This window comes from Notechis scutatus, chromosome 2 (genome assembly GCF_049901735.1).
Source record: "Notechis scutatus isolate UNSWTSFEM ecotype Mainland chromosome 2, rNotScu1.2, whole genome shotgun sequence".
Classification (NCBI taxonomy): Eukaryota; Metazoa; Chordata; class Lepidosauria; order Squamata; family Elapidae; genus Notechis; species Notechis scutatus.
Genome location: NC_142010.1, coordinates 9810626 through 9831889, shown reverse-complemented (window position 1 = coordinate 9831889; position 21264 = coordinate 9810626). Strand labels below are relative to the sequence as shown.

General features: G+C 39.0%; 3 protein-coding genes across 6 annotated transcripts in view; all 3 read right to left on the bottom strand.

Annotated features, from left to right (window-relative positions):
* Positions 1-10109, bottom strand: part of LOC148131728 (uncharacterized) — a 33481-nt gene extending 23372 nt beyond the window's left edge. Inside the window, exon 1 of the mRNA XM_087952918.1 lies at positions 9663-10109. The gene's annotated coding sequence lies outside the window, so the exon portion shown is untranslated. The remainder of the gene's footprint in view (positions 1-9662) is intronic.
* The window catches only part of LOC148131727 (uncharacterized), a 33998-nt gene extending 12753 nt beyond the window's left edge, over positions 1-21245 (bottom strand). The window contains exon 1 of one of the 3 annotated variants that reach the window (XM_087953010.1): positions 21028-21245. The gene's annotated coding sequence lies outside the window, so the exon portion shown is untranslated. Of the gene's footprint in view, positions 1-10107; positions 10195-21005 lie in introns of those variants that run through there. The other 2 variants (XM_087953009.1, XM_087953008.1) reach the window with 2 other exon arrangements.
* LOC113427631 (uncharacterized) lies at positions 2794-21145 on the bottom strand. Of its 2 annotated transcripts, XM_026690140.2 has the most exons (7): positions 21006-21145; positions 19512-20066; positions 19142-19259; positions 18939-19021; positions 18332-18458; positions 15922-17365; positions 2794-3883 (listed from the first exon to the last, which is right to left on the bottom strand). In XM_026690140.2, exons 2-7 carry the CDS (start codon positions 19917-19919, stop codon positions 3109-3111), a joined length of 2955 nt encoding a protein of 984 aa, XP_026545925.2. In that variant the 5' UTR covers positions 19920-20066; positions 21006-21145; the 3' UTR covers positions 2794-3108. The 2 variants fall into 2 exon arrangements, with proteins under 2 accessions (XP_026545925.2, XP_087809218.1); XM_087953092.1 differs by lacking the exons at positions 15922-17365; positions 18332-18458; positions 18939-19021; ... (1 more) ...; positions 19512-20066; positions 21006-21145 and adding exons at positions 4942-5068; positions 7969-8051; positions 8169-8286; positions 8538-9095; positions 10108-10242 and having other exon boundaries at positions 2794-4112.
* Positions 21246-21264: the final 19 nt, after the last annotated feature.

The following is a 21264-nucleotide window of genomic DNA, read 5'->3' as shown; positions in this document are numbered from 1 at the left end:
TAGTCCTTGATTAAGGAATAGAATTTAGATGAGAATTTCCATCACTAAGTGATGCGGTCGTAAATCGTAACATCGTGTTAGCCAATCCCAGTGTTGGGAAGTGCCAATGCTTTACCTGCTGTCCATTAATAAAGAAGAAAAACAAGAGAGGAAATCCCAAAGAGGATTTAAAGACAGACCAGGGTTTGTAAGAGTAAAACTATTGTTGTATACTAGTAGAAATATAGTAGCAATAGTTAACAATATACTTGTCGGAATAATATAATATAGAAAGATGGACAATAATATATAGTATTATACAGTATATATTATATGGACAATAATAAATAGTATAATAGTATATTAGAGAGAACATTGTATGGTACAAATATACTAAAAAACTATTATAAGAAAACAAACAAAAAGAACTTACACGCTATTTGTATATTTACTATACTATAGATGTACAAGATAAAAAACAGAAAAAATTTGCACAATATGTTTCACTTTTGAATCTTGGATATTTTTTTCAAAATAAAACATCTCCACAAATAAAACATCTTATTGGTGACAGAAAATGTAAATTATCTAGAATCCAGTACTTTTGATGGATGTTTTCAGCTCAAGTCAATCAAACTGGGAATGGTTTAAAAAGAACTTCTGACAAAGGGACTCATTAAGCACTGTGTATGAAAACAAATCTTAGCTGCTAAAGAAAGGGAATTTAGAGTGTAAGCAACCAACAGACAACATCCTGGATGCAGCAATCAGACTTCTCACTGAAATCTTCTTAGACAAGCAGGGACAGAAAAAGTAGAACAGCTAGAAAAAGGGCTCGATGAAGATACTTGGGCCAATATCAGAACAGAAACATTGAGGCAAGAGATATCAGATAACCTCTAATAATTTTGTGGGATTTTTTTTAACCTAAAAGATAGTTGAAGAAGAATGTGATACTTGTGTTTGAAATTTTGGAATATTTGAAACAATATAATGAAAATCAGTAATATTTCTACATGCAGATAAGGCCTTTGAACTATTTGAACTTGGAAAAACCACAAGCAGGATTAGGGATCCACCCTGTTGTGATTTGCAATAGAAAGGCAATTTATGGACTCCAGTTTATTTGGATTATTCCTCAAATGGACCTTGCATGAGATTTTTGACAACTATAGATAGTCTTCAATTTACAACAGTTGTTCAAAGTTATACAGCACTAAAAAAAGTGACTCATGATCATTTCTCACACTTATCACCATTGCAGAATCCCCATGGTCACCTGAGAAAACTTCAGATGCTTGACAACTGACTCATATTTATGACAGTTACAATGTCCCAAGGTTGTGTGATCACTTTTTATGACGTTCTGACAAGCAAAGCCAATGGGGAAGCCCGATTCACTTAATAGTTTTACTAAGTTACCTGCAGGATTCCCTTAACAAATGTGGAACAAAAATTATACGATAACGAAGTCCACTGCATATAAAGAAAACCAAAATAAAATGTTTTATCGTTGGGATTTAGGCCCCAACAAGATTGGCAAAAATGTATCCAAATTTAAATCCAAATTGCTGAAAATATAAACAGGCACAGGGTACCTTTTTTCATGTATGGTGGCTTTGCCTGGAAGTCAAAAAGTATTGGACTAAAATACAGAAATGGTTACAGGACATCACAAATTCCCGAATAGAATTCAAGCCAGAACTGTTCCTCCTGGGGATTATTAAGGGAAAGCATACGAAAGCATACGAAAGAGATAAAATATCTAATCCTTCATATAATTACAGCAGCGAGAATTGCACTCACACAATGTTGGAAAAAAGACACCATGCTGACAAATAGTCTAATAATCCAAAAGATATTTGATTGAGCAGAAATGGATAGACTAACACTAGAGTTAAAAAATAAGGAAGACTTGCAATATTATACAGTTTGGGAAAAATGATATCAGTGGATAAACAATAGGAATCAGAAATGCAGACCAGAAATAAATAAATAAATAAATATAAATATAAAATATATATATATATATATATATATATATATATATATATATATATATATATATATATATATATATATATATATATATATGTATATATATGTGTATATATATATATATATATATATATATATATATATATATATATATATATATATATATATATATATATATATATATATATTGTTTATCCACTGATATCATATATATATATAGGCATTCAGCTTTGTTAGGGTATTTTCCCACGCCATTGGAGTTGTGCTTTTAAAGTTGTAGCACGTTTGGCAGAATCTCATCTGCCATCATCAGGCTTCTGTATAGTGTTCATCTGTGAGTCAGACTTTTACAGTGGTTTCAGTTTTAAATTTGGGGCAGCCTATTGCTTTGCCAGAATGTGAAACCACTGTAAAAGTCTGACTCACAGATGAACCTACTATACAGAAGCCTGATGATGGCAGATGAGATTCTGCCAAACGTTACAACTTTAAAAGCACAACTACAATGACGTGGGAAAATACCCAACAAAGCTGAACGCATATACATGTAAGTACCCCGAAAACTTAAGAAAATGTATATTGTAGTTGTGCTTTTAAAGTTGTAGACGTTTGGCAGAATCTCATCTGCCATCATCAGGCTTCTGTCAGATGAACACTATACAGAAGCCTGATGATGGCAGATGAGATTCTGCCGAAACGTTGCTACAACTTTAAAAGCACAACTACAATGACGTGGGAAAATACCCGAACAAAGCTGAACGCTATATATATATATATATAAATAAATAAATAAAATTAGGAATGTATACAAATGTATTTGAAAAACAAATTGATATATTTGTACTGTCAAAGATGATTGAGTTTCATACAAACTTATTTTTAAAATTTATTTGTATTTTAATGTTTTAAAGTTTCAGTAAAGACTTTAGTAAAATGGGGCAAAAGTCACTTAACAACTGTCTTGCCTAGCAAACAGAAATTTTGGGATCAATTGCAGTTATGAACTGAGGACTACCTGCATTTATATTGAAGCTCTTCTCATACTTCCTTTATTGATATGGTTTCTCCGGTGTGTAGATCCTTCTATGGCAAGTAAGTGTTACTCATTGCAAAGCTCTTACCACACACCATTCATATTGTTTTTTCTGCCGCATGGATCTTTTTATGGGAAGTGAGATCACAACTCCTTCTAAAGCCTGCTCCACAGTGCACACATTTATATGGCCGCTCACCTGTGTGGATCCTTTTGTGAGAATTAAGAGTACTGTTACGAGCAAAGGTCTTTCCACACTCCATGCATTGATATGGTTTTTCTCCTGTGTGGATCCTTTTATGGGTGGTAAGAGCAGAATTCCACCTAAAGCCCTTTCCACATTCAACACACTTATATGGCTTCTCTTCTGTGTGGATTCTCTTGTGGGAATTAAGACTACCATTACAAGTAAAGGTCTTTCCACACTTCATGCATTTATAAGGTCTTTCTCCTTTGTGATTCCTTTGATGTCTTACAAGAGAGTCATAATAACAGAAGGTATTTCCACATTCCATGCATTTATATGGCTTTTCTTCTGTATGGATAGTTTTATGGTGAATGAGAGTATATTTCCTACTAAAGCTTTTTCCACACTCCATGCATCGATATGGATTCTCTCCTGTGTGGATTCTTTTATGGGAGGAAAGATGACTACTACTGCTAAAACCCTTTCCACACTCCATGCATTGATATGGCTTCTCTCCTGTGTGATTCCTATGATGAATTATAAGAGAGTAAGTATGAGAGAAGATCTTTCCACATTCCTTGCATTGATATGGTTTCTCTCCTGTGTGGATCCTCTTATGGGAATTGAGACTACTACTGCAAGTAAAGGTCTTTCCACACTCCATGCATTTATAAGGTCTTTCTCCTTTGTGATTCCTTTGATGGATTAAAAAAGAGTTATAATAAGAGGTCTTCCCACATTCCATGTACTGATATAACTTATCCTGTGTATGGATAGTTTTATGCTGAATCAGAACGTTTTTCCTGCTAAAGCACTTTCCACACTCCTTGCATTGATATCGCTTCCTTTTCCCCTCTTTTGAATGGGTCGTTTGGAATTCCTCCATGCAATTCTTATTCTCCTGTCCATTATAGCCTTAAAAAAGAAAAAATAAAATTGTAGCAAAAGATAGAACTATCAAAACTTTTATTCTGAAATTTAGCCAAAAAATCATCAATATATTTTGGCTGATTTGTTGGCAAACATGATGATTCCAAACTAACACTTTAGCAAGGAACCATTTCCAAATGTATCCCTACTGTTATTCATATAACCTGATTGGATCACATCACAATGAATCTAAGACACAACCTAATCTTTGGCCTGGGACTATTCCATGGGGCCACAAACTCCTGAAGTCCATTGGACACAGGGTCATGCTGGGTCAACAACATTCCTACCAGCTGCCCAACTACATTGGAAGTCTCATCCCCACTTGTCTGCAGAGCAGAATCTTTGAAAGCCAAGGGGAATTTCTGGATGGCAATAGCTCCCCACCCTCAATTAGGCTGATGTTAAACTTGGTACACAAGTGGGCACATCTCAGAGAAGGGGCATCCCACTCAGGAATCCTACAGTCTTGGTTATAGCAGCTCAGACCCATTGGTGGCCTAGAGGTTAAAGGATCAGGCTAGAAACAAGGTCAGTGAGTACTAGTTCAGCCTTAGGGTTTAATGCTGGCTGTGTGATTTTGGGTCAGTCTCCCTCAGCTCAACCCATGTCACAGAGTTTCTGTTGTAGGGATAACAGCAGAAGGGAGCAATATTGACTTTGTCCACTGCCTTTATTATTTACCAAAAAAAGGCAGGATATACGTAAATGATTTTATAAAATCACTTATTTCATTTAATCTATTGTTTAATAACATCTAATCCCTCCACCCCATGAATTCTGTATGTTTCTGAGCAGAGATCGGGATTCTTACCCAGAGAAAACAGATTCCTGGAATTCTCCAGCATGACTTCTTCATGGAGCGCTTTTTGGTTAGCATCCAGTTGAGACCACTCCTCCTTGGAGAAATACACGGCCACGTCCTCAAAAGACACAACACCCTGAACAAGGAAACAAGTTTTCCTGTTAACAGATAATCCCAAAAATAATTTGACAGTTCTCTTCTATCAATTCAAGGAGAGAGATCCAGTGAACAAAATGAGCATCTCGTGGAGACTTCAGGTTTGTCGGCCGCGAGCGGCAGGGATTTGCGAAGCTGCGCGATCCCTGCCGCGCTAGCGCTTTTGGGGCTCCGATCCGGACGGGTACGGAGCTAGGCTGCCCTGCAGGGGCAGCTGAAGGTTAGGGGATCCGGAGAGGGGTTTGGGGGTGTTGCAGACCCCCTCCCGGCCGGCAGAACCCCTTTTCCCAGGAGTGCAGCGGCGGTCCGTAATGGCCGCCACAAAGAAGCTGGCAGCCGGGTAAGAATGCGCAGGAGGAAGTGGAGAAAGTGCTTGAAAGGAGAAAGTTTTCTTGGTTCCTAGGACTCTAAGACATATTTAACAAAATTCCTGAAAAGTATGATTTTCTGAATGATACCTTCGAGAAGAGGAAAAAAAGCGGCAGTTTGATGGTGCTGAAAGGATAGCTTACCCTCTTTTTCTACGGAATAAAAAGTGAATATTAAGAAACCTATTTTTTTTAGGTGAAAACTGGCTCTAAGCGATGAGTGGGAAAAGAGAGGACTAAAAAAAAAAAAAATTTGTATGCTAAGACTTTGTTGGAGGAAATGCCTTAAGGATTGAAAGACTAAAATATATTGCAATAAGATTTTAAGAAATAGATTTGGACTTTCTTTTTTCTGATTGATACTACCCTAGGAGGAGAGAGTGGGAACTCTGTCTTGGTTTGGACTGATTGATAACTTTGGGATTGTTTTATTTTTCCTTTGGAATATTTTTGGTTGTTGTAAGAGAAAAGAAAAGAAAAGATTTATAATGGCCCCTTCTATTGAGGAACTGAGAAGGGACTATGAGCAAGCAAAAAAAAATGGTAAAGCTGGTTTGAAAGAAGCCTGCCTTTTTTTTGGAAATGGCGCTCATTAACTATCAACAAACATTGCAACAGATGAAGACAGCAGAAGAAGAAGAAGGAGAGGAAGCCATCTTTAATAAATCTCAGAACTCACCAAGAGGGAAGGAAGAGGGAAAGGAAGAGAAATAAAGGACTTAAGATTTAAAAAATATTTAAGAAAGGGAAAAATAAGGTGCAAAATCAATATAATGATGGTAAACAAAAGGGAAGAGGAATACGACAGAGAAGGGAAGCCAGTAAGGCAGAGGCTAGGATAAGGGGGGGTAGAAAGGTTTGTTGGGAGAAGAAAGAAAGGGAAAAGGTGGAGAAAAGCTACAAAGTTTTGAAATTAAATGGGAAAAAAGGAATCTTTTTTAGGGATAAAGGATAAGTATTATTTCTGCAAAGAGATTTTGCAAGGTACATAAGATGATATTGTAGTATTGTATTAGAAATAGAAAACTTAAATGGCTTAAGAGTTGATAAGAGATTAAAATGTTGAAATGTTAATAATGATTGGTTTTATAATTTAATAATATGAGGGAGATTTAGAATATTGAGCTTTAATTAAAGAGTTTAATAAGATTATGGTATTGATGTTATTATAAAATTTTTATTATAGTATTTGTTTTTAATATTTAGATTTATTGTTTAACTATGTATTTAATTATTCTGGATGTATTATTCAGTTAGAATGTACCAAGCAAAATCGGATTGGGTATTGGGTGTTATTTTAAAGATTAACTTGATTAATTTAGTGGGGAGATAGAAAGGCATCATACTCTGATTAGTGATTTCAGGAGAAATTTCTTTTTTTTTATAAGGAATGAGACAAAGGTACAATAAAGAATGGATAAAAGATACAAATATAATGACTCAAATTAAGATGATTAATTAAGATAGAATTAAAAAGAGTGAATTATGGGGAAAAGTTAATATAGAAGACTTAGAATGGTAAATAAAATAAGTAATGATATGTAAAATGAGCATGAATACAATTGAAGTCCATGAAGAAAGAGATACCTGGGTCCAAGTTACTTTCCAAAAAGATCTTTTTATGTTTTGTGTGTTGTGTATATATGTTTTTTGGGGGGAGAATTAATGAAACCTTGCAGAAATATAGAATGAGAATAATGGTAACTAAGTCAGAAAGAAATAGATGAAATAATAATAATAAAATGGAATAAGAGTAAAGAGAAATAAAGAGAAAATGGATAAGAGGTTTTGTATGTTTATATGGAAATGGTTTAAAACAGAATTATAGTTCATCTGACTTGTTAAATTTATAATGGAAAAAGGTTCAAATATGTAATGGATAATGATGATTTGTGTGTTTTGAAAATTAATAAAACTTGTTTAAAAAAAAATGAGCATCTCGTGAAGAATTCAGAATGAGATCTCACCACTTTTAACTGACAGCACAAATGAAGTACATTGGATCATGTTGGAAGTATTGGGAATGCCTTTCAGTGTAGCCAACTAAAATAGTTTTCTTGGTCACTTGGTAGTTGGGTCTTAAATTCATTAGTTATCAGTGGCTCCAATTCTTTCCTAGGATGTGCAATGTCAAATACTGGCAATACCCACTTGACATTTTTGCCAATGGCTTACTTTATCCACTGAGGGCAAATGTGACCCAACTGCACACCTTCTTGAAAATGTTAGAAGAGGTTGTAACAGGATATGTCTATAGAGATTCCCAATCACCAGGTCATGGTTGTCTCAAAGATGCTTTTCAAAAGGAAAAAAAAAGAGGATATTTTTGTAATGGTACGTGAGAATAACCTGGGAAAGTGTCACACAAAGGATCCCATCAGAAGGGAGAGATAGGCTAAGCTGAATATGAATTTTGAATCTAATATCAGATTCGTATTCTTAGAAACAGCATTACAGCAAAATGAAACCCATCTAAGATTCATGGACCTTTTCCAATGTTTCTCCTTCTTACCTGAAGTAGCGGTTCAGCCAATCTCTCAGCTTCACCACAAAGGGGAACTGATTCAAAAAATTCCAGGGACAGCTTTCTACTCTCTGTGAGAAAGAGAAAAATGGTGGAAGCAGATTTCTTAAGAGAAATTCCAGTCAAGAGGAGCAGAAGAATAGGCTAAATGTTGAAATCTCACATCACACAGAAAGAACTTTTCTTACCTGGAGTGGCATTCTGACTTTGATCTTTGCATAAGGTCTCCCTGAACAGCAGCTCTTGAGAAGATTTGAACGAATCCTTCCTCCCCTTGGGATACTCTGTCATATCTTCCAAGGATTTCTGGACAGGATGTGAGATGAGAAACAAAGAAAGATAGGAAGGAATTATCATACTGCAGCTTTAAACTAGCAGACCTCAATGTCCATTTGTGAAACTTGAAAGAAAATGGAAGAATTGCCTCAAACACATCCTCTGGAAGAAAAATGGAACAACTGGCCTTAAATGTTAATACTCCCAGAGAACTCTACCAAAAGAGAATTGACAAGTTCAGAGAGATTCTCTTTAGAGCTGAAATGATAACATTCTCACACCTGCATCTTTTCAGACTCCTGGGTCAGGAGGAAGCCTTCAGCCAGGGCCACCGCCTGGGAACTGGTCTCCACTCCACACTCCCTCACCCATTTCTCCATCTCTGGGGGAAGGACAGCCAGGAACTGCTCCAGGAGCACCAAGTCCAGCATCTGAGCCCTCGTGTGTGTTTCCGGCTGCAGCCATTGACGGCAAAGGCGGTGAAGCTGAGTGCAAATATCTCGGGGACTCTTCCCCTCCTGGAACTGTACTTTGCTGAAGTGATAGCATTGAACCTCTGAACTCTTGGGTTCTTCTTCTTGGCTCTTCTGCCCAGAACTTGCCCCATTTCCCCCACAGCTCCAAGGCTGAGTAGCTGGAGGACCTTTTCCAACTCCTGCATCTGGTGGGTATTGTCCTTCCATCTTCTCTCTAATCCAACTCCAAAATGGATGAACGGATCTCCCAAGTTTTACTAATCAAAAGACGTTTGCTAAATCTCCTAAAGGCCATTTAGCCCGCTTTCCTCACCAGATACCTCCGACTCCAAGGGAACTAGGAAAGATTTCCAACTTATATATCTGAAATGGAAAACAAAAAAAACTTCCAGAACAACTGAGCATCAACAAAAACCCAAATAAGAAATTCTTATGACTTGAACAATATCTAGGAAGAGGGAGAAAATTTTATTAGTTGGTGGACTAATATATCTGCATGTGGAAAAATATATGTAGTAACTTTCTGTATCAACTTTGATCAAGGACTAAAAACTGGATGCATAAATTTAAAACATGTTTTTGTTTTCGAATTCCTACTTATTTATTCAAATAATTTTGATGGCTGCTGGCAACATTAAAAACAATCTCTGTACAATTCAGATCATAAATGTCTCAGGTCACAAACAGTCATTGAGATGAGTGGTAACTGAAATCGATTTTATAGATAAATCAATCAATATTTGAAATTCCAGTATAATGTTAGATAGCCGAACCCATTAACCTCCTGGCCCAAACCGCTATGGGTAGCTGAGAAATCGCAATCAACAAACCGCGATTCAATGCAAAGAGAATAATAACCGAATCAACAAACCAGTTACGACCTAACATGATGTTTTGATGCAGGCAACTCCTGGAAAGAGGTTTCTCAACTTTTCGCCTAATCCTGAATGGCTCCGACCTTTTTGGCGGTCCCGATTTTCCTCCTGGAGGCAGCGCAGCGGGACCGTAACTTTTGATTTCCTCCCTGCCTTCCCCGTGCATACACAGGGGCGGCAGGGGAACATGGGACAAGGGGCTCCCCACTTTCCAGGACTCCGAACTTGATGAAGTTTTGCGTCTCTCCACGCACGGTCCAGCCCTTGGAAGAAAAAGTTACGGCTACTTTCCAAAGCTCCTCCACTCCGCAGGGTTTCTCCCAATGAAATGGACGGTAAATGCATCCCTCGCCTCTGCTGTCCTCATTGCCACCCCGCCATCCCCCCAAGAAGAAGCGCGATGGCCCGGAGCTTTGCTTCCTCCCCTGCCTGGCCCGTGCATGCACAGGGGCGGCAGGGGAACATGGACCACGGGATCTCCCTTTCCCATAACTCCGAACCTGATGAAGTTTTGCAGGTCGCCATGCTCGCCTCCAGTAGCAACGTCTAGATCTCCATCCGTGTAAGATTTCCCTGCAAACTCTTGGGACTTCTGTAGGAAACTCTGAGCATGCGCTCCCAACCTTTCCTGGGAAAAAGGAGGAAAAAAAGACGACTTGTGACGGGGAAAGAACAATGCGCATGCTCAGTTTCCTTCGAAAGGGGGAGAGTGGGGAGGCGCTGCTCAGCTCTTCCAATAGCTACCGAGGGAGCCCCCTGGAGGATCCTGCGAGCGATGCCAGAGGACATGGAAGGCATGCATCATCATGTTCTGGATGATGGATGGGCATTGGAAAGTGTCTTTCTCTAACATTGCCTGGCTAGAAAGGCCGTGCCGTCTCCAGCAGGCGGCAGTTTCGAGATTTTCCTCTTTTTAATGCCTGAGAACCGTCTGCGGTCTTGCGAACATTGAGGAAATTTCTGTGGGGACTCAAAAGCAGCTTTCCTCGAGAGCAGCTTCTCTGCTGAAGCGTCTGTAGGAGCCCTCAAAAACGAGCAACAATCCTGTCAGAAATGGCAGGGCAGTCAAAAGACAAGAAACAAAGCCTCTCTTTGAAAGACAAGCTTCTGTGTTGTGGTTGTTGGCAAACTCATCCCCATCTTCAGAAAGGGAAACTGTAAAGAGCTGGCCTGCGTCGCTGTACTCCAGTCCACACCATTCTGGCATGCATGCATGCACACAGGAGGCAGTGGGCACACAACCACACACAGGCCCACTTCTCTGCCACTGCGTGGAGGGCAAAAAAAATAGTCTATGGGACTATGGTAAAAAGAATAGTTCAGATCTGAAAAAACAGGTAAATAGAACTAAGAAGCGATTGAAAAAGAATAGAATTAACTCCTCTCTCTTGCCCAAAGCCTGGTTCTTTTGAGCCCATTTTTCTTAGTCTTCTATAATGGAAAATCGTGACACAGTGGCTACAAAACCAAAATTGGTGCCTTTTCACCACTTTGATCCAGAACTATAATTGAGCAGTATTTGAATAAATAGCTTCAAAGCAGGGGTGGGATTCTACCAGTTCGCACCTATTCGCTAGAATGGCTAACATTGTAAGCAGTTGGGAGAACCGGTTGTTAGAAGAAATTAGTGGCCTTATCCTGTAAGGAAGGCAGGAAGGAAACATTTTGGTGTTGCTTACAGAAACTGCCTCCATTAACCCTTATTACATTCTTGGCAGGCCTAGACTTCCTGTCTCTGGAGCTTCTCTGGAGTTTTTTCTCCTACTTTGCTGGTACTTTGCTTGTGTGGAGTGACCATTTAAAGTTACAATGGCACTGAAAAAAGTGACATGACCATTATTCACACTTATGACTGTTGCAGCATCCCCACAGTCATGAGAGGCCAGGCGAGGAGATGCGTGCCTCGATGCAAGTGATGTTGAGTTGGCCATGCCCACCAACTCAGCCATGCCCACTGAACCGATTGTTAAAAAATTTGAATCCCACCCCTGCTTCAATGTAGCCTGAGTCTCTGAAAACCTGAAGTATTCCTCCCTCACCTCCAAATCCTTCCAAAAGTTTTCCTGTGGGTTTATTTTTTAATTCATTAAAAAGGAATTAAAAATGTCTCATGGACAAACATACCAATATTTACTTTTATTTTTTAACAAACTTTATTCAGTTTTTCACATTAAAAACAAAAATCTCTTTTTAGTGGACAACATTTTCTCTTTTCCGGGTCATCACCTTTACATACAAATATGACAGCAATTATACATTGATATATGCATACTTAATTCTATCATTACCTTTTCCATTCCAAATTTTCAGTAAAGAGATAAACAAACGCATTAATTCTAGCCTCTTTCATTAATCTCAATCAAAACATCTTTTTGTTTCATTTCAATTATTTCAAATATAATCCTTTAAAATTTATTTTAAAAATAAAGATAAACAATATGTGTTTGCCTAACAATAACAATAATAACAACAATAACAACAATAATAATAATAGGTTGCCAATGTCTCTCCTTGCTTTTAATAGTGTATATTAACTTATTAATTTAGTTGGTTCTTTAGTCTGTCATGTTCCCTTTCCATTACACATTCTTTTTATAAATTCTAGATTAATACAAATGTTAACACTAAAAAAAAAGTATAGGTTTCCCCCCTTTTACTGTTTTGAATGTGACACCTCAATGATTAAAATATACCTTTATTCTCTCATCTTAATTCCCAATAAACCATTATTTTAAAGAAGTTACAATAATAATCATTCCATCTTTTCACTTGAATTCCACAGCATATTTCCCCCCCTTGATTTTTAATAAGTTATCAATATCTATATTACCCTATTTTCTAAATATTTTTAATTGCAGAAATATTCTTATTAATCCTTGTCACCCTGCAGAATCCCCCTTTTAATTCATCAACCATTATCTCTGAAAAAACAATTTCTTTTCAACATTTTACTATTTCCGTATTTCTTTATTTCATGCACCTGTTTCTTACTGCTTCTCCTTCCCCTCTTTTCCCCATATCTTTTCTCATTCCAGTTTATATCTCTCTCTTTCTTAATATCTTCCTTTCCCCTTTTCTGCTGGGTCTTTCTGTCTTTCCCAACTTCACAGGTATTCCCCCTTTTGATTGCCTTCTTAAATCTCAACTTTTTAACCTCCCTTCTTTACCCACTTCTTTGTAGTGTTCTTTGTGTTAATTGTCTATTTAAAATGCCTTCTCCTTGAATCAACTCCTCCTCCTCTGAAGCTCTTTCTTCTTCTTCTTCAATCGTCATTTCCATTTTTTCTAACACAGAGCAAAGTGATTCGCCTCTTTCCTGTAGTAATTCTCTCATATTTTTAAGTTCCATTTTTAATTCCCGAAGAGATATCATCATTACACACTCTTATATTTTTTTGATCGTTAAAGATGACTGATACAACCAAAGCTCTTTCCACACTCCATGATGTTTTATAAGAGAGACATAATAACAGAAAGTTTTTCTGCTTTTCAAAAGGAAAAAAAAACGATATTTTTGTAATGGTATGTGAGAATAACCCTGGGAAGTGAGGGAAGAGGGTGGGCAGTCACAGAATGGGAAGTGTAAGCCTAGGCTAGTGTCAAAGCAGGGGTTCTGTCCGGCTCTGTAGAACCGGTAGCTCTGAACAGCAGCAGACATAGAACCAGTTCTGTCTGCTGCTGGTTTGGCCCGCCCGCCTGCCCGGGCTCTTACCTTTATTTCCTGGTTTGCGAGGTACAGCTGCAGTTGAAAAAGCAGGAAAAAAGTGCTTTTTCAAATGCTGCTTCCCTGCACGCAGCACTGCTCAGCTGTCAAGGCAGCAAGCTGACGAAGATTTCCATGCGCGTGCAGCGAAGCAAATTGTAAATCACCGAACCAGTAGTTAACCTGTCAGATCCCACCTGTGTCAAACACGGGCCCATGATGAGGTCAAATCTGGCCCGTGCTGTTGTCCCCAATTCAGGCCTGAGCCTGGTGCCGAAGAAGCCAATGATAGATACCAGACACGAGGTGCACGTTTTCTGATTGCTTTTTATTGGAGTTCTCAAAGGAAAAGGGCTCCTGGTCAAAATGCCAAGAGCCAAGAACAAACGATTGAGCAATTTTTATACATTTTCACTAAAGGAGAATGTGGGACAAAGCGCAATAAGACATATCATCTAATAAACCTTTTAATAATTCTACGATTTGTTCTATTGGTCTCTAGCTATCCCTATTCCCAAGTCTTAGCTAATGAATGCCATAGGAGTTATCTAATACACATTTGATTTGCTGCAGACCATCCCTGTTAGCTGAGACCTGCAAGTTGGCTAACTCATGTTACTTTTATCAGCTTTCCAATTAGCCAGGATGGTTACAAGATTTACACATGCATATCTTCTGTGGATAAGCATTCTTTGTTGTTGCCAGACTCCACAATTACTTTGAAGTGTGCGCCATGACCTGGCTTTATTTTAGCAGATGGCCCGTCAGTGCAGCCATCCTGGAAACTGTAAGGAGCCGGCCTGCGTCGCTTTACCCCAGTCCACGCCATCCTGGCATGCATGCATGCACACAGGAGGCAGTGGGCACACAAGCACACAGGCCCATTTCTCTGCCACTGCGTGCAGGGCAAAAAAAGTAGTCTATGGGACTATGGTAAAAAAATATAGTTCAGATCTCCTGAAAAAACAGAGAAATAGAACTAAGAAGCAACTTAAAAAGAATAAACTCCTCTCTTGCCCAAAGCCTGGTTCTTTTGAGCCCATTTTTCTCAGTCTTCTATATTGGAAAAACATGGCCCAGAGGCTACAAAACCAAAATCGGTGCCTTTTCACCAGTTTGATCCAGAAACATAATTGAGCAGTATTTGAATAAATAGCTTCAAAGCTGCCTGAGTCTCTAAAAACCTGAAGTATTCCTCCCCCCCCCCCAAATCCTTCCAAAAGTTTTCCTGTGGGTTTACTTTTTAATTCATTAAAAAGGAATCAAAAATGTCTCATGGACAACCATACCAATGAAATTTAATTTTATTTATATCCAAAATTAATTTTATTCCATTCTAATTAAAATCCAATTAATTTCAATTAAACCCAATTTATTTAAATTGAATTTAGAGATTTCCTTATTATCATGTCATAGAGAGGCAAAATAGCAATAGGTATAGACTGCTTCATAGTGCTTTACAACACTCCATAAACAGTTTACAGAATCTGCATATTACCTCCAACAATCTGGGTTCTTATTTTACCAGTCTCAGAAGAGTGGAAGGTTCAATCAACCTTGAGCTGGTCACAATCGAACTCCTGGCAGTCAGCAGAAACAGCTTGCAATACTGCATTGTAACCATTGCAACACCTTGGTTCTAATGCTTCAAAAAGTGTCTTTGAACACAGATTTCACATATGAATACCAATTCATCTTTATTCTTTGTTCCTGTAGTTCTTGCTTAGATATGAGTTCACCCTCTTCATTTAATACTTCATTGTATCTTATTGCTTGTTACATTTTATAAACAATTGGATATGCAAATGCCTCTATAGTTGACAACCAGACTGGTATTTTCATGTAATGTTTCCTAATTTTCTCTCATGTTAATAAAGCATCGCGAATATAGTGTCTCCTCAAATACCCATGTGTTTTACTTTCCTTATACCATAAAAAGGCGTGCTATCCCAATAATAAATCATGACCTTCTAATGTTAACAATCTAGTATTTCACTTCTCATTCTGATTTCTTTTGTGAGAGGAATTCATCATTCTGAAATTCTTTTCACATGATACATTGATATATATGTGATCTTGTTCTACGGCTTTTGGTTGAATTATGTTGAATTCCCAGACAGATAAACTTCAACTTAGAACAGTTCGTCTACTAAAGTTTGAAATTAGAACGGTACTGAAAAAAGTGTCTTACGACCATTTTCCACACTTCTGACTGTTGAAACATGGTCACATGATTTACATGCAGAAATTTGACAAATCACTCACATTTATTATGGTTAGTGTTCTGTGGTCACGTGATCACCTTTTGTAACCTGACCAGCAAAATTAATGGAAAAGCCAAATTCCCTTAACTAAATAGTGTTACCAACTTAACTACTACAATGATTGACTTAACAAATGTGGCAAGAAAAGTAGAAAAATGGATCACAACTCACTTAACTGTTTTGCTTAGTAATAGGAATTTTGGGCTCAACTGCAATCATAAACCTATTTTCTATTGAACCTCTTTCCATACTTCCTTTATTGATATGATCCTTTTATAGCAAGTAAAGAGCTTTACTTCTTGCAAAGCTCTTTCCACACTCCATGCATTCATATGGTTTTTCCCCCTGTATGGATTCTTTCATGGGAAGTGAGATCACAACTCCTTTTAAAGCCCTCTCCACACTGCACACATTTATATGGCTTCTCTCCTGCATGGATCCTTTTATGGGAATTCAGATTTCTGCTACAATGAAAAGCCTTTCCACATTCCACACATCTGTATGGCTTATCTCCTGTGTGGATCCTCTTGTGTGAATTAAGATGAGTGCTCTGATTAAAGCTCTTTCCACACTCCTTACATTGATATGGTTTCTCTCCTGTGTGGATCCTTTTGTGGGAGGTAAGAGCAGATTTCCACTTAAAGCCCTTTCCACATTCCACACATTGATATGGTTTCTCTTCTGTGTGGGTCTTCTTGTGGGAATCAAGATTAGAGCTACAAGTTAAGGTTTTTCCACACTCTAGGCTTTTATAAGGTCTTTCTCCTTTGTGATTCCTTTGATGTCTTATAAGAGAGTCATAAGAACAGAAGGTTTTTCTGCACTCCATGCATTGATATGGTTTGTCTCCGTGCTGGGTATTCTTGTGGGAGGTAAGCGCAGAATTCCACTTAAAGCCCTTTCCACATTCCACACATTGATATGGCTTCTCTTCTGTGTGAATCCTCTTGTGGGAATTAAGATGACTAATACAACTAAAGCTCTTTCCACACTCCATGCATTTATATGGCCCTTCTCCTTTGTGATTCCTTTGATGTTTTATAAGAGAGACATAATAACAGAAAGTTTTTCTGCACTCCATGCATTGATATGGCTTTTCCTCTGTATGGATGCTTTTATGGTGAATCAGAGTATATTTACTACTAAAGCTCTTTCCACACTCCATGCACTGATACAGTTTCTCTCCTTTGTGACTCCTTTGATGTCTTGTAAGAGAGTAATTATTAGAGAAGGTCTTTCCACACTCCATGCATTGATACGGCTTCTCACCTGTATGGATCCTCTTGTGGGTATTAAGATTACTCTTACAAGTAAACTTCATTCCACACTCCATGCATTTATAAGATTTCTCTCCTGTGTGGATCCTCTTGTGGGTATTAAGATTACTCTTACAAGTAAACTTCTTTCCACACTCCATGCATTTATGAAGTTGTTCTCCTTTGTGATTCCTTTCGTGAGTTCTAAGAGAGTCATTATTACAGAAGGTCTTTCCACACTCCCTGCAGGTATATCGTTTCTCTTCTGAATGTGTCTTTTTATGAGAAATACAATGATCGGATTTATTAAAGTTCTTTCCAGAATCCATGTATTGATATGGTCTTGCTCCCACATCGATGTTTGTATGGTTAGGAAGCCAAATGACCCGAGGAAAGCCTTTTTTAATTTCACTTTGTGATTGCTTTGTTTCATCACTGTTTGATTGCGTTTGATCTGCAAATTTCCCTTTTTCCTTTTTCCGATGGATGGCTTGGCATTCTTCATTGCAATTTTTATTCTCTTTCCCATTAAAGCCTTCAAAAAGAAAAAAGGAAATGAAATGTAGCTAGAAAAGGGAACAATCAATCTTTTTCTTCTGAAATTCAGCCAAAGAATCATTTATATATTTTGGATCACATCACAATGAATCTAAGACACAACCCTGATCTAAGCTTTGACCTGGGACTATCCATGGTGCCAGGAACTCCTGAAGTCCATTGGACACAGTATCATGCTGGGTCAACAAGATACCTACCAGCTCCCCAACTTCATTGGAAGTCTCATTCCCACTTGTCTGCAAGGCAGAACTGTTGAAAGCCAAGGAGAATTTCTGGATGGCAATAGCACCCCACCCTCAATTAGGCTGATGCCAAACTTGGTACACAAATGGGCACACTTGAGAGAAGAGACATACCACTCAGGACCCATCCAGTCTTGATTGTATCAGCTCAGGCCCATCGGGAAGCCAGCGACAACATTTAGGTATGAACACCGAACCCTGGTAGGCAGAACCTTGCTCAAGAGATTACATCATCCCTATGTGACCCTCAAATACTCGCTAAAATCTTCTATGGCATGAAATATTGCATTTTATGAGCAAAAACATTAAAAATAAACCCCAATTCCTTTATGTGAAAAGGAATGCTATGCAGTTTTCAAAATTTCCTTCAATATATTGCCTTCTTCTACAAATTCAGTTTGGTGAAACGGTTAACACACCAGGCTAGAAACTGGTTGACTGTGAGTACTAGTTCTTTCTTAGGCATGAAGGCTGACTGGGTGACTTTGGGCCAGTCTCTCTCAGCTCAACCCATGTCACAGGGTTGTTGTTGTAGGGAAAACAGCATCAGGAAGGAATACTGGGTTTGCCTTCTGCCTTTATTATGATTAAAAAATAGAGGCAGGATATAAATAAATAAGTGATGTTTTAATCAGTAATAACATCTAAGCACACAGCCCCATAATTTCTCTCTGTTTCTGAGCAGGGACAGGGGTTCTTACCGAGAGAAAACAGATTCCTGGAATTCTCCAGCATGACTTCTCCATGGAGAGCTTTTTGGTCAGCATCCAGTTGAGACCACTCCTCCTTGGAGAAATACACAGCCACGTCCTCAAAAGACACAACACCCTGAAAAAGGACACAAGTTTTCCTTTTAACAGATAATCCCAAGAATAATTTGCCAGTTTTCTTCCACTAATCGAGAGAGATCTAGTGAACAAAATAGGCATGTTCTGCTGAATTCAGAATAAGATCACTTGTAACAGGTTATGTCTATGGAGATTCCCAATCACCAGGTCATGGCTGTCCCAAAGATTATTTTGAAAAGGCAGAAAAGAGTATTTTTTTTGTAATGGTGTGTGGGAATAACCCTGGGAGACAGAAGGAAGAGCCCAGATGCTGACAACAATCTGGTCAATGAAATCTGATGGCAAAGCAGGACAAAGGATCCTCTCAGATGGGAGAGAGAAGCTAGGCTGCATATCGGTTTTGAATGACTGGACGTCAGATTTATATTGCTTAGAAACAGCAATTTATTACAATAAATTCTAGAACAAAATGAAATCCATCCAAGATTCATGGAGATTTTCCAATCTTTTTCCTCCTTACCTGAAGTTGAGGTTCAGCCAACCCTTCAACCCCACCACAAAGAGGAGGTGATTCTAAAAATTCCAAGGACAGCTTTCTACTCCCTGTAAGAGAGAGAAAAATGGTGGAAGCAGATTTGTTTTAAAGAGAGAGATTCCAGTCAAGAGGGGGAAAAGAATCAGCTAAATGTTGAAGTCACATTACACAAAAAGAGCTTTTCTTACTTGGCATGGTATTGTGACTTTGATCTTTGTGTAATGTCTCCCTGAAGAGCAGCTCTTGAAAAGAACTGAATGAATCTTTCCTCCCCATGGGATATTCAGTCACAGCTTCAAAGGGTTTCTGGACATGATGTAATATGAGAAGCAAAGAAAGAGCACTCAGGAATTATCATACTGCACCTTTAAACCAGCAGACCCCAATGTCCTTTTGCAAAACTCAAAAGAGAATGGAAGAATTGCCTCAAACACATCCCCTAGAAGAATAATGGAACAACTGTCCATAGGAGTTAATAATCCCAGAAAACTCTACCAAAAAGGAATTGACAAATTCACAGAACTCCTCTTTAGAGCTGAAATGATTACATTCTCACACCTGCAACTCTTCTTGCAATTTCTCCTCCTGCTGAGTCAGCAAGAAGCCTTCAGCCAGGGCCACTGCCTGGGAACTGGTCTCTGCTCCACACTCCCGCACCCATTTCTCCATCTCTGGGGGAAGGACAGCCAGGAACTGCTCCAGGAGCACCAAGTCCAGCATCTGAGCCTTCGTGTGTCTTTCTGGCTGCAGCCATTGACAGCAAAGTTGGTGAAGCTGAGTGCAAACATCTCGGGGACTCTTCCCCTCCTGTAACTGCACTTTTTTGAAGTGACAGTATTGGATCTCTGAAGTGTTGGCTTCCTCTTCTTGGCTCTTCTGCCCAGGACTTGCCCCATTCTTCCCATAGCTCCAAGGTTGAGTAGTTAGAGGACCTTTTCCAATATCTGCATCTGCTGGTCCCTCCATCTTCTCTCTGGTCTCTAATCCAGTTCCAAAATGGACGGATGGATTTCACAAGAGGTCTAGCCAAATCTCCTAGACTCATTCAGCCCCCTTCCCATACAAGATACTCTGGACTCCCGAGGAACCAGGAAAGATTTCCACCTTAGATATCTGAAATGGAAAACACAGCGAGTTCAATATGGTGACAAATCTGAATACTGAGCAACCACTTCCTCCTCCTACAAAAAAAGAAAGAAAGAAATCCATCAGTATCTGCAAGGAGGGGTATCTTATTAGGAAGACTGACTACTGCAGTAAATTCAGGATTGCCCTTCTAGATAAGCTTTGAACAAGGACTGAAAATATTGGATAAATACATTTAGAAAAGTTTTCGACTTCTAGTGTCTGATTATTTAGTCTAATAATTTCGATGGCTGCTTGCAAAGTAAAAAAACAATCTTTGCACAATTGGAATCACAAATCATAAACAGTGATTGAGATGAGAACCTCATCAACCTCCTTGCCCAAAACTCCTGGGGAAACTCCAGAGGGCAAAATTAAGAAAACATCGTCCTAGGCATACAGAACTAATATCTCAATGAATAAACCACCTATGCTTTAACTGTTTAACATGATGTGGAGGACCGTGTGATGTGCTGGAAGAACCAATTGGTGATGAAAGGCTGGAAACCGAATTCCAGTCCTTGCACACTTATGTCCAATTTCTTGTACATGGAGTTGCAGCCTTGCATGCAAAACCAGCAGGAGCGACTTCGGCAGGTTGCTTCTCTCAGCCTAGGAAAGAGGAGGAGAGGGAATCCCCTTCTGAAAACGGGGCCATGAAATATGCAGGAAACTGTCCAGGAGTCAAGGCTGCTTGGAAAGTAGAAATCTCTGCTTTCCAAAGCTCCCCGCCCCGCAGGGTTTCTCCCAATGAAATGGAGGGTAAATGCATCCCTCGTTTCTGCGGTCCTCATTCCCCCCTCCCACCCCCGCAAGAAGCAGCGCGATGGTCCGGAGCTTTGCTTTCTCCCCGGCCTGGCCCGTGCATGCACAGGGGCTGCAGGGGAACATGGGAACACGGGATCTCCCTTTCCCATAGCTCCGAACCTGATGAACTTTTGCAGGTCACCATGCTCGTCTCCAATAGCAACCTCTGGATCTCCATCCGTGTAAGATTTCCCTGCAAACTCTTGGGACTTCTGGAGAAAACTCAGCCCGAGACTCACAGAGAAGAGGAGCCGGACTGGACACGGTAGAAAAGCCAGATGCGCTCCCAGCCTTTTCTGGGAAAAAGGAGGTAAAAAAAGAAGGGCCCGTAGAACACTTGCGACGGGGAAAGAACAATGCGCATGCTCAGTTTTCCTTC

Bases quoted from the DNA above. Each gene is read 5' to 3' on its own strand.
- LOC113427631 (XM_026690140.2), bottom strand. From the start codon at position 19,919: ATGGAGGGACCAGCAGATGCAGATATTGGAAAAGGTCCTCTAACTACT. The intron at 19,260-19,511 runs GTGTGAGAATGT...CATCATGTCCAG, and splicing joins AATTGCAAGAAGAGTTGCAG to AAACCCTTTGAAGCTGTGAC. The intron at 19,022-19,141 runs GTAAGAAAAGCT...TCTCTCTTACAG, and splicing joins AAGTCACAATACCATGCCAA to GGAGTAGAAAGCTGTCCTTG.